Below are 12,688 nucleotides of genomic sequence, written 5' to 3' on the forward strand. Positions count from 1 at the left end.
AAAGTTAGGATGGTCTGCACTAGAGAGGCCACAGAGGAGCGAGGGCCAGGACATCTTGGGGCAGAGGGAAGCAAGCAAAAGAACTTGGTGATGGTTTTGTCATCATAGTGACATGGTTAAGAGGAGACTGCAGATAGAACCAGTTCACTGAAGGACAGCTGCTGTCACTGAGCAGATGAGGAGCCCTCATGTCCTGAGGGCCTATGATATGGTCAGAGGCGTCCTGTGTAAGTGGGTTCTGGAGCCAGCAGGGCCAGCAAGGAGCTGAGACAGCTTCCTTTCTGAGAGCTTTGACGAGTCAACGGACAGGTGTCTGCATGACTTGCTTTGGAAGAAGTTGGCTTGGCATGGCCAAGGTATTGCCCCAGATCGCCTCCTGGCACCCTCCCCGGGGTGTTCCTTCAGAAGAGAAGAGCCTGAGGATGCCTGTGTGGCTGCCCCGCTACCCGTGGAGTGCGAGGCCACTGAAGGGATTTTGCACCTGTGGATAAGAAAAGTTGCTTGGACCAGGGAAAAGGGCGGGCCTTTGGCCAAGACTAGCCAGGTCAGACTCTGTGGGTGAGGACCAGGGAAACAGTGAGTGCGGGGAGATCTCTGTTTTTGCCTCCACTGGGTTTGAGGGTGTGCACTGCTTGTCTGAGCCCACCCTGCCCTCCCAGCCCACCTTGCTGACCCAATTCCTTCCTTCCCCTGCACTGCCCCCACCTCTGCTTCCCGTCCCTGCAGACCTGCTCCCCGGGTCTTGGTCCCTGCAGAGGCGCTCAGGAGCCTCTTGAAGAAAGCTAATAGAAGGAACTTGGCTGCCCATTCAGCACCCTCCAACCCAGACAGTCGCCTTTGGCCATTTCTTCTGTTTGCATACTGTTTGTCAGAGTCACCAGAGCTAAGTGACTTTCGCAAGTTACTCCTGGAGCCTCCGTTTTTTCTTCTATAAAATCAGGATAACTGGACCTACTTGCTAAAATTGTGACAATTAAATAGGTATCATGGTAAATACCCAGCACTATGTTAAATATGCACCACATGACAGGAACCTTACCTCTTACTCTTAGGGTCATTGTTATATGCCAGTCATGGGATCAAGTAGTTTGCAATTTTTCTCATTTATTATCTTTATTCCTGTCTTGAAAATGAGGAAACAGAAGCACCAAGAAAAGGAGTAAAGTTACTAAACAGCAGCTCTCTCTCTTTCTTGTCATTTTCTTTGGAAAAGACTTTCATAGGTCCCCTGCACAGTCCCTTCCTGCCCTAGGACCTCGGTGGGGCAGGCACCTGATTGTCTCCTCTGCCCCTGTAGATATCAACGAGTGCGTGATCTCGCGCTTGTGCAAGGACTTGGAGTGTGTGAACACCAGAGGCAGCTACCTGTGCACGTGCAGACCGGGCCTGATGCTGGATCCCTCTCGGAGCCGCTGTGTATGTGAGTGCTGACGGGGACCACGTGTGGTGACACCTTCCAGGGGCCAGGCCGGCTCCAGAGCAGCTCCAGCTGCTGGGGTGCACATGCCACCCACACTCCTCCAGTGCTAATGCTCATGATTGTGGGCATGAACCTGCTCAACCTGGAGTTGGGCTAGTGTCCAAACTGATCTGCTCTTCCTGCTGGAACAGCAGTTGCTGCCTCCTTTCCTACTCCAGGTTTTCCTTCTGGGGCTTGGCAGTTAGGGTCCGTGTTTCGTATCTTCTCTGGTTGGTTTGTTTGTTTGTTTGTTTGTTTGTTTGGTGTGTGTGTGTGTGTGTGTGTGTGTGTGTGTTGTGGGGATTGAAATCAGAGCCTTGCGCATGCTAGGCAAGCACTCCACCCCTGAGCTACATCCTCAGCCCTTTTTCCCCTCCCCTCTGACTGTTTCTGCCCACTTGTTGCCCTGTTGATCTGGGGACGGGTGTGTGTGTTGCTTTGATGTAGTGTGGGCCTGCGCCCTGGCTGCCCTTTCCTGAAGGGACATTCATAGCTCAGTGGCATTGCTACCTTATCCTAGGACTTTTCTATAATCCCACAGTCCCTTCTGAGTGTGTCTCCCTGCCCACAATCATGAGCATTAGCACTGGAGAAGTGTGGGTGGCATGTGCACCCAGCAGCTGTTTCCAGTGACCTTTGTGGTTTCCAGCTGGGTGAGAGCCAGGCTGGCAGCTCCAGATGGCAGAGCTGATGCCATAGCCCAGATGGGACTTTCCTTGGGCAGGAAGATCTGACCAGAGCTGAACAAAACCAGCCTGACTGGCCTCTGGTGCATTGCACCTCCAGTTCAGCAGAGTCCCTGTAGTGGGCCAAGCCCTCGCTGGGTCTACAAACTGCCTGGTACTGGGTCTGGCAAAGCTATGGGAGGAAGAAGACTGTGGTGCCACCCAGAGGACGGGCCTCAGGGCCAGGGAGACTGAATCTAGTGTCAGCCAGGGAGAGGACACAGTAGGAGCCTTAGGGCCCAGACAGTGAGGAGGCCCAGAAGGAAGACCACACACCAGACCATGATCAAGAAACTCCTGGCCACAGTGGCTTGTAATCAAATGATTAGGGGCCTTACTACCCCTTCCTTCTCCTCCATGTCACTTAAGATTCCTTTATCAAGCAGGTGTGTTCAATACCCTAAGTGAGTTTTACTTATTGGATTCTGGAAGAGACCCTGAATACAAAGATGCTTCGATGACTCTGGGTGTTCTCTATTGTCCCCGCCTCCCCACTGTTACTCTCTCCAGCCTCCTCCAATGATTCATCTCTGCAGGAGAGAGGACAGGCATGTTCCAAGGGTTTCCTCTTTCCCTGCCACCTGACCAGGACAGTAGAGCAGTCTGTGGGGCTGGTGGAGCTTCCTGACTGTCCCACCTGGGTGGTCTCCATCCTGGGATTCAATGGGACAAAGCGCTTCCCTGCAGCGTCCTGAAGAAAGTGGTTCTAGAGACAGGGATCACACCTGATGATCCAGGGCTCAGGGATCTGCTGATGTCACCTATGCTAGCACAGGGACCTCTGACAAGGCACTCTCGCTTGTTTCTCTGCATTTAATCTCCTCAGCCTTGTGAAGGAGGCTGTGGGTCAAAAGTTGCAAAAACCCAACCCAAAGTGCCCCAAGCAACAGCTAATGAATTGATCCAAACAGGCATGCAGGCAGCCACAGCGTCCTCAGGATGACTCTTGCTCTGTTTCCTGTGGTGGATTCATAGCTTCTACAAAAACGTAGGCCAAATCCTACGTTTTCTTTGTCTTGCTGGCATTGCTGTATTCCACTGTGGCCATTACCCCTAAAGCTCTTGTGACTGTTCTCAGGGTCCCAAGCTTCTAGATTAAGACATGGACCAGGCAAGTCTAAGCACATGCAGCCAACCGTACCTCCATCCGTGACCCTCTCTGTATATCCCCTCCTGCTGGGCTGGCCATAGGCCCCTCCCCATATAATATATCTATTACAGCGGACAAGGCTGTCTCCATGCAGCAGGGACTGTGCTACCGGTCACTGGGGTCTGGCACCTGTACCCTGCCTTTGGCCCAGAAGATCACCAAGCAGATATGCTGCTGCAGCCGTGTAGGCAAGGCATGGGGCAGCAAGTGTGAGAAATGCCCCTTGCCTGGCACAGGTAACTGCCTACCCCCATCCCAACCCTGGTCATCAAAAGTCTACCTCAAAGCCAGTGGCCATGTTCACCAGCCGGGTAGAACCCCCTTAAGCCAGAAACTCTAGTCTTCCCTCACTGCTTAAGAACTTAGCTCAAACTGGGGCTCATGTCCTCATTGTTGCTATAATTGTTTTGTCCCCTAGGAGGAGGGAAAGGGGACTCTGTTTTCCTGCAGGAACGTCATCGCTCAGCTTGTTCTCTGGTTGTTGGCTTTGCAGAGGCCTTCGGGGAGATCTGTCCTGCTGGCCATGGCTACACCTACTCCAGCTCAGACATCCGTCTGTCCATGAGGAAAGCTGAGGAGGAGGAACTGGCCAGGCCCTCGAGGGAGCAGGCACAGAAAAGCAGTGGGGCTCTGCCTGTGCTGGAAGAGAGGCAGCCACTGCAGGCGGTCACCAACACCTGGCTGGAGGCTGAGACCATCCCTGACAAGGGTATATAGGCTGGGGGAGACTGAGCGGTCCTCTGAGATCACAGAGGCATGGTGTGTTTGGTCGTAGGACCCCAAGCAGGGCCATTAGGAAGGACAGCTGGAGCAGCAGTTGGCCTGGCACAAGAAGAAGGCCTCGCCCCCTTCCTCTCCCATATGGGGTAAAGAGGTGCTCGTGTCCAAGGAGGATGCTTGTGGGATTGTGAGAGGTTAGCAGCAGCCTTGCCCCAGCTGGTCAGGCCTCCCAGGATGCTGCTCACTGCAAGGCCTGAAGAGCTGGCAGGTGGATCCTGGGAGTCTGTAGGCTTTCGGTCCCCTGTCCTGGCTTTACGTGCCCTTGCAAGAAGGTGGGTTACAGAACTGATGAGGCAGACTGACCCAGAGCAGTGGGATTTCTGTGATTGGAGGACTAAAAGCAGAAGGAGGAGCCTTATTTTCATCAAGTGAGAGGCTGGGGACAGGGAGCAGTAAGAAGAGCAAAACTCTTCACTGTTCACCTGCTGGGGACACAGTCAGGGTGCAGACTCTGAGGAGCCAGGCCATGGGTGGAGGGCAGGACCCACTGCCTCTCTCCGGGGAGTTCATGCTCTCACCTTTCTCTTCCCAGGTGACTCTCAGGCTGGCCAGGTGAGTGGGCCTTCCCAGCAGGGAGAAGGGTAAGGGTATGGGCCAGTGGGACTGGCAGCCACTGGGGCCCGGGCCAATGTCCCATGAGGGAGGAGAGGAAGAAGGATGGAGCATCTGTCAGATTTTACTTGGAGAGATGACAGTGACCATTCAGGAAGTGAGAGCATCAGCAGCCACTGTGCAAGCAGCCTCTCATCTAGGACAGATCAGGTCCCTAAGGAAGAATTGTGCCGTTAGTCCTGGCTGTCAGTCAGGCTTTGCATGCCTGAAATCTAATCAGTTCTGGCTCACTCTGGATCCAGCACTTTCTGAGCCAATTGAACTTAGCCCTTAAGGTCTCTCCTCTGTGAGTTGCTTGCGGAGAAACAGAGGCACAGCCGTAAATAGCCTCGGACCACTTGATTCATGGGGAAGGAGACATCTATCTGACTCTCTTCCCTGGGAAGGATTCCTCTGTGCACCCAACACCCATTTCACCAAGAAACCGCTGTAGAAGTGGGATCTCCCTCATCCTCCGCCAGTCCTCTGCCCCTTCAACCTGCAAACCTAACTGTCCCCAAATACTGTATCTCAGTGGCCTATTTCCCCTCTGGAGCACCACAAGCTGTGCTTCTAGACTGAAGCTTTCATTCTGTGTCCTCGTAGCCCCAGCTACATGCAAGCACCTCTTTACCCTCTATTTTCTTCTCATCTTCCCCCACTATTTACTTACCTCTGTCACAGCAGTGATGACACCAGCTGTGGTTTCAAGTCCTGGCTTCACCACACTGACTCTGGAGCTCTGGGCACTCTAGTTAAGCTCTGGAATGTCTATCACTCTGCCTGCAGCTCAGAAATCATAGCCTTGATTCTACAGTGGTGATGCCTACCATGCACAGACACAGCTGGCCTAGAACACACCTCAGTTCCTTTAATCATTACAGCCTACTGTCATAAGGTAGCTGAGCAATCCATTACAACCATGGATAGGAAGTGCCCAGCAGAATGCCTAGTACATATTAACAACATGCCTTCTGGGAATGAATGAAACATGAGTGAGAGAGTTGGAGAGTTGAAGCTGGGTTGAGTGTTGGGAAACATGTTTTGACAGTGATCAAGGAGTCCAAAGTGACCTTTTCTCATTTCTGTGCAGGTCACCACCAATGTCACCCACCCGTTTGCCTGGGTCCCAGGTGAGTCCCTCTCCTATCAACTGTCAGAGAACAGAGAAGGGAGAAAGCAAGAGCCTTTAGTGTAGTGGTGGGGTTACGATCTGTGAGCCGGTCCTTGGTGTCCAGTGAGAAGTCGTATGTGACATGGCATGTGAGCACTCTGGGAACTCTATAGACTCAAGGGTTTATGAAGTCAGTGAGAGACCCATGATGCTTTGCAAATATCTTCCTAGCCACCAAACTCTGACTCTCATGGTGCTCCTTCACATGTCAATCAGGGCAAAGAAGAGGCACTGGTTGGAGAAGGGAGTTTGCTGGTTCCCCGGAGACTTCTCCTCCAGGGGCCTCATGTCCCTTCTGAAACTCCGAGCTTGCCTCTCACTGCAGCTGGACTCAGAGGCCAGGCAGCTGAGCTTCTGCTTCCTCTGCCTATAGAATGGACACTGAAACCTGTCCTGCGGCCTCCTGAGGCACTAAGAGGTTGCTATTTGTGGCAGAGTTCTGTAAACTGTAAGACACTTTGCGAGTAGAGAAGAATGCTGAAGTGGGTCTCAGGAGACCTGAGCTCCAGTTCTGCCTCCAACGAGCCACTTGGACAAGTGGCCGTGTCTCATCCTCCCTCCTTGTGAAGTAGAGGGTGAGACTGTGTTTGCTCTGGATTTCTGACTCTGTATGGGTCAAGTTTCAGGAGGCACAGGAGGGGACCCAGCTAGGCTCCACCCCTACTTCTTGGGAGTCTGAACAGTGGAGAGGAGAGGCCATTGCCAGACACAGAGGCCCCGGTCCCACCTCCTCCCCTCTGCCCTCTGCAGTGGATGCCATTGGAAGATCAACACCACCGCTGCCTGAACAGAGGGTTCCGGACACCCAGGAAGAGGAGCACATGGCCCCTTCTGCTGATGTGCTGGTGACCTCAGCTCCCCCAGGTAGCAGCAGCCAGCCTTTGGAGGCTCTCTGCCGGCCAACCCTGTGACATTTGGCCGATTAGAGCCAAATCCAGAACAAGAGTACGCATGGAATCCCTTTCTTGCCTCTCCAACCAGATGAACAATCGCCAGTGAGCTCTGTTCTGGCTTTCTCAGGGGAAGGAAGGTTCCGGAGAATCCTAAAGAAGGGAACACATGGAGGGGATGTTTTCTGGGCTGTTTTTCCTGACTTAGTGAGAGCTCTGGCAGCATCAGCCACCTGTCCAAAGGAGGGTTGTTTTGGGAAGGAACATGGGTGTTACCCAAGTTTTCTGAGAGCCTGAGAGCCTGCGTTCTACTCCCTCTGCTCAGCTACAGTGACGAGGGCTGTGTGGGGAGATCGCTGGCAAATCCACCTTGCTCCGGAATGTGCCCTCCTCAAAGGCTCTTTGTCCGGGCATTTGGTTTAGAAGAAGCAAGGCTGGTGCTGTGGCAGCTGCTCCTCTACACGCGTGTGCCCTTCTGGCTGCCCGCTCCGGGAGCTGGGGGTGCTCTTAGCTCTCAACTGAAGTCCTGAGATTCAAGTCACCTTGAGTGGGAGGCAAGGGTAAAGAGAGTTCTAGATTTTCTCCAGCAGAGAAGAGAGAGACAGAGAGACAGAAAGAGAGAGAGAGACAGAGCCCTTGCAGCCTGGTGGAGCAGGCCAGGGAGTGGAGGTAAAGGTGGGGGTAGGGGTTGATTTTGTTGCAAATACCCCTTGACCTTTCCCAGGACCTCCCTTCCTTGGGCTCAGAGAAGGCTCCCAGGAGCTCCAGGCCGTGTCCCGTGCCCAGCAGGAAGCACATGCTGGGCAGAAAGGCTCAGTAGGGGAGTGGGTCTCTGCAGTGAGAATGGCCTTCAGGGAAGCCAAGCCAGGTTCAGCAGTGGACCCTCAGCTCCGTGGGTGTCAGGGCCCCCACCACCACCAGCCTTAGCCTTATGTCTTATCTTCCCTCTCCTCCATCATCCACCACCTCACCCTGAGGGGAGATATTTAGAACCTGTCTAGGGACCTCTGTGATCCCCCAGGGTGCCACAAATGTGGAACAGGGCCATGGGAGAGGGTGGCCTTGCAAACAGCCCCACATAGGCATTTGAGTCTGTACAGTTTAATAAACGCTGTGAATGCCCTCTGTATCAACACAGGTTACTTCCATTCCGTTCCTTGGGGCTCAGGATTCTCGGGGGGGGGGGCAGGCTGGGGGTCCCTGGGGATATGTGGCTGACACCTCAGGGTGGGTACAAAGGCTGAAAGCACTAATCATTCATTTAGCACATGTGTCAGGTGCTTCTCTAGTATTAGGAGCACAATTTTAAAAAAATCTAATTGCTGCCCTCTGTGGCCTTGGCCCTGAGGCCTCGTAAGTCTGCCCCTAAACTGTTTCTCAATTCAGCACCTACTTTGCCACTTTGTACCTCATTACCACCTCCCAAGCCAGACCCTCACTTAAAATGATTTCAGTAGGTTTCTGGGACTGTCTGTCATCTGCCATCTCGCTGCCTAGGGGCTCTCTGTGACAGCGCTGGTCATACCCCCTTGGCTTCCCCGCTGGCTCACAGGCCAGTCTCAACGCAGCATTCAAGACTGCTCACTCTGCCCAGTCCTTCCTCTCTCATTCGCCCTAGACTTTCCCCATGTACCTTTCTCACTAGATCTGTCATCTGGGAGGAAGTAGGCAGGAGTCACTGGGGGTAGGAGCCACCAGGCTCCACAGGTGCGAACTACGCCCACATTCAGGATGAGGTTAGGCTCCAGGCCTCAGCAGAGAGGCCATTTGCTGTGAATGCAGATTCCTAGAACTTGTTAGGCCTTAATCAAAGGGACACAGCAGTGAGTTCCATCCTGGCTTTTGGAAGTCTCACGGGCCTTACACAAAGCCATCCTCATGTGAATGGGGGGAGGGGGCGGTAAAGTTGAGGGGTAGACTCCTGTTGGTCCCCAGACCCTTGCCCCAGGGTTCTCCCCACCCTGTTCCACTGCTTTCATCCACTCTCCACCCTGCCATAGCCTCTGCTTGTGCTGTCTCTCACAGGCACTGACAGATGTGCTTCTGGAGCCACCAACATCTGTGGCCCTGGAACTTGTGTGAACCTCCCGGATGGATACAGATGCGTCTGCAACTCTGGCTACCGGCTGCACCCCAGCCAGGCCTACTGCACGGGTATTCACTTGGGTGTCTTATGCCTATTTAGTGGCCAGGGTGGATGGGAGCGGGAGCAGAGAACTGAGTCAAGGGTCTAGGCAGTGCTCTGAGGTTGATGAGCTTAGGAGTGCAGTCCCTATGGACAAAGCCAGTTGGATCTTTGCTGAGCCTCCAGGCTCCGGGAGAGGGGAAGCCATCGCAGCGGGCCTGGGTCTGCACCTGGCCTGAGATCAGCCCGACCCTCAGACTGACTGTGCTGCTGCCTGCAGAGCAGACTGAGGGCTCCACCAGGGCCATTCCTGGAGGAGAGAGAGGATGAGGCCAAGATAATCAAGAGTGGGCCTCATTCCTCCCCTTGAAATATTTTTATGCAAAGGCAACATCCACTGTGGTTTTGAAAGAGAAAAGACGTAATTTCAAGGCCACAGGAGGAAGGGGACAAAGAGCAAGGAGTGGATGCTGGAGGTCACCTCAGGTCCTAGTGCCTAAGTGGGCCTGATGGGCCAACCCTATGGCTTTTAGCCTAGAGACTTCCTTTTTCTTGTTCTTTTTCCTCCTTTTCCTCTTCCTCTTTCTTCTCTTCTTCCTCCTCCTCCTCTTCCTCTTCCTCCTCCTCCTCCTCCTCTTCCTCCTCCTCCTCCTCCTCTTCCTCCTCCTCCTCCTCCTCCTCCTCCTCCTCCTCCTCCTCCTCCTCCTCTTCTTCTTCTTCTTCTTCTTCTTCTTCTTCTTCTTCTTCTTCTTCTTCTTCTTCCTCTTCTTCTTCTTGGCATGGTCTCAGTATGCAGTTCAGGCTAGCTTTGAACTCATTACGTAGCCCAAGATGGTGTTGAACTCATAGCAATCCTCCTGCCTCAGCCTCCCAAGTGCTAGGATTACAGGCTGCACCACACCTAGTGATTCTCATCTTCCTGGCTCCCTCTGTCCCCTCACCCCTCCCTATCACACAGCACCATTCCCTAGCGTGGGCGGGTTTCTGGAAGATGCCCAGAGAAGGCATACTGGCTCCCTAACTTCCTTCCTTGTCTCCTGGTCAGATGACAACGAGTGTCTAAAGGACCCCTGTGCAGGAAGAGGGCACTGTGTTAACAGCGTGGGCTCCTACTCCTGCCTCTGCTACCCTGGCTACACACTGGCTACCTCAGCGGCCACACAGGAGTGCCAAGGTAAGCTGAGTCTGCCCTGGGCCTGGGATGGGCACAGAAGAACATGCCTGGCCTGGGCCATACACAGTCAGGGTGGAAAAGGAACCAGGTGTTTATAGCCTTCAGAGTCTGCTAGAAAGGAGCCCCGAGGAGAGAGACAGTACTCTGGTGTGGAACAGGAAGGAAGCTGACGCTATGCCGAGACCTCAAGGAGGGAAAGAAATCCAAGAGGCAGCACTGTTTGCAGAGCCCTCAAGGAATTGTGACTGGAGCCAAGAGGGCGTCAAGGGATTTGGCTGGAGATGGGGACCAAAAGCCAGGTTTCAAGTTTTGAGTGACAGGGAGCTATTTTTCATTTTGGGAAGAAGGAAGCAGAATTGGAACTCCTAGCAGACAGGGGAGTAGACCTTTGAGAGAGGAGCTCAGATCCCCAGGAGCTTGAGACGCCTGCAGGCCATTGATTCTCCCTGGGAAGGCTGGCCCACTGGCCCACTGACCCTTGGTGCAAACCCGTAATAATGAAGAATGGTGCTCGCTTTCCAGCACAAGTACTAAAGTGGGAGCAATGTAGAGAAGTTTAGCATGGCCCCTGCTCAAGGACAGCACATAAATTCATCAAGTGTTCCATATTTAAAAACAGAGTGGTCCCCATACATGTTTATGAATGTGTTCACAAATAGAAGCAGTGTCTTAAGATTTCTAATTGGTAGGGCCAGGGATAACCTCAATGGCACAAGCACCTGCCTGGCAAGCACAAGGTCCTGTGTTTGATTTCTGGTAACCGCCCCCCCCAAAGATTTCTAACCAGAAGCTGGATGTGGTGGCACATTCCTATAATCCCGACCCTCAGAAGGCTGAGGCAGGTGGATCATTCTGAGTTCAAAGACAGTCTGAGCTACATAGCGAGACCTCATCTCAAAAAAACAAAAATCAAACAAAAAAAAAGATTTCTAACCAATTGAGAAGTCTTCACCTCAAGCATGGCATTGTCTCTTCTTGGGGTTTATATTATTGGATCTGGCCAGGGCAGCTCAGTGGTCATCAGAGCCCCCCAGGTTATCCAGGGGAGCTGCATATCCTCCCATGCCAAGATGCCCTCAACTCATCATCCTCCCAAGGATCTGGCCTACAGGAACCAAAGCTCATTAGCTCTCACTTGATTATGGGGGGAAGCGAGGGAGAGGAGATGACCCCCAAGTCGGTGGAAGAGTGGGATTGCTGTGTGAGTCACTCAGTGAGCACGCAGGCACTGCACACAGGCTATGTACACCGGGCACTGTGCAAAGCTCCAAGGACACTGAGATGGGTGAGTGTGAATGGTGACTCTGGGGGAGCCAGATGAGCAAGCAGCTGGCTCCCCAGGAGTGGATTTCAGAAGATTTCCCAGAGGGTGCTTGAAGGGGACAGCATGATAGCTACTATTTAACAAGCACTTACAACCAAGTATTTTTATGATACAAAGCTCATCATTCAAACCCACTTTAGAGCTTAGTGAACCTCAGGTGAACCAAAACACTCAGGAGCCTCACGCTTAGTTATGGAACAACTGGAAATAGAATCACAGTCACTGCAGCTCCAAAGCACGGCCGGCTTCCAGCGATGCACTCCCTTGTATGCAGGGTATCGGACACCACCGTGGAGCATGAACAGAAACAGAGGAAGTAGAGGGTGCTCCGGGCAAAGGGAGCCATCTCTGCAGAGACCAGAGTGGCGAACAGGCCTGGCAGGCCTGGGAATAGTGATGACGTCAGGGTGCCTGGATCGTGGTCTCCAGGCAGGAAGTGGCAGGAGTGGAGGCCAGTTTGGAAAGTGACTTGGGTGCCAGGCTAAAGAGCTTGGATGCAGTCCCATGGGCAGTGGCAGCCAGGAGAGTCTGTAAGCAGAAGAGTGGTGACTGGGTCAGCTGGCCACCAGGGAGGTGCCTCAGGCAGCAGTGCTCCCAACAGCCTGGCAGGTCCAGGGGAGAGGAGGAGGCTGGAGCAGGTATTGTGGGCAGACACATCGCAGGGAGCTGGCCGTGGCTGCTGCAGGGACGGGTGTCACCAGGACTGGTCCCAGACAAGTGTTTTGCTCTGCATCAGCCTAGGTGTCCAAATATCTCTGCCAGCCCCTACAGCTGAGGAGGAGCGGGGCTGAGGCCAGCTAAAGTGCTTTACCCGTGGGGCTTGGCTGCCACTTGAAAAGCCCTTGACTGGCATTAAGAAGATGCACTTTCTAAATTTTGCCAGTCTCATAAAGTCATACCTCATTATTTCAGTGACTTAATTTAATATTGAGTTAATTATGAATTAGTTTTCATTTATGAAAACTAAGTGTGAATTAATTTGTATAATTAATATAAACCATTATTATTATTTATATATTAATATACATAGAAATAATAAGTCATTTAAATGTTTACATTACTAATAAGTGCAAGCATCTCTTGGCACATTGGCTTTTGGGTTTCATCTGTAAATTGCTTGTTCCTGTCTTTGGCTCACTTTTCCAAAAGCAACTGGAAAACTTGTTGCTTTTTTTTTCTTGTGGCTTTTTAGGAGTCCCTTGTGTATTCTAGGTGCTTAGCTTGGTTTAGATATTATGAGTCACCCATTTGTCCTCTGTGCTTTAACATTATCTTCCTGTCCTTTTTTGAACAGAA

General features: G+C 52.6%; 1 protein-coding gene and 1 non-coding gene across 2 annotated transcripts in view; both read left to right on the forward strand.

The window, feature by feature from the left end:
• The window catches only part of Ltbp2 (latent transforming growth factor beta binding protein 2), a 98,938-nt gene that overhangs the window by 66,262 nt on the left and 19,988 nt on the right, over positions 1–12,688 (forward strand). Inside the window, 8 exon segments of the mRNA XM_013155289.3 lie at positions 1,298–1,420; positions 3,406–3,570; positions 3,828–4,043; positions 4,647–4,666; positions 5,799–5,838; positions 6,630–6,743; positions 8,795–8,923; positions 9,940–10,068. Of these exon segments, the coding sequence (XP_013010743.2) occupies positions 1,298–1,420; positions 3,406–3,570; positions 3,828–4,043; positions 4,647–4,666; positions 5,799–5,838; positions 6,630–6,743; positions 8,795–8,923; positions 9,940–10,068 (936 nt within the window).
• On the forward strand, positions 10,576–10,681 carry LOC111757604 (U6 spliceosomal RNA). The gene has a single exon (XR_002791909.1). It is a non-coding gene; the product is annotated as a U6 spliceosomal RNA (small nuclear RNA).

Source organism: Cavia porcellus, unplaced genomic scaffold (assembly GCF_034190915.1).
Source record: "Cavia porcellus strain 051 isolate PalLab524CR breed Dunkin Hartley unplaced genomic scaffold, mCavPor4.1 scaffold_31, whole genome shotgun sequence".
NCBI lineage: Eukaryota > Metazoa > Chordata > Mammalia > Rodentia > Caviidae > Cavia > Cavia porcellus.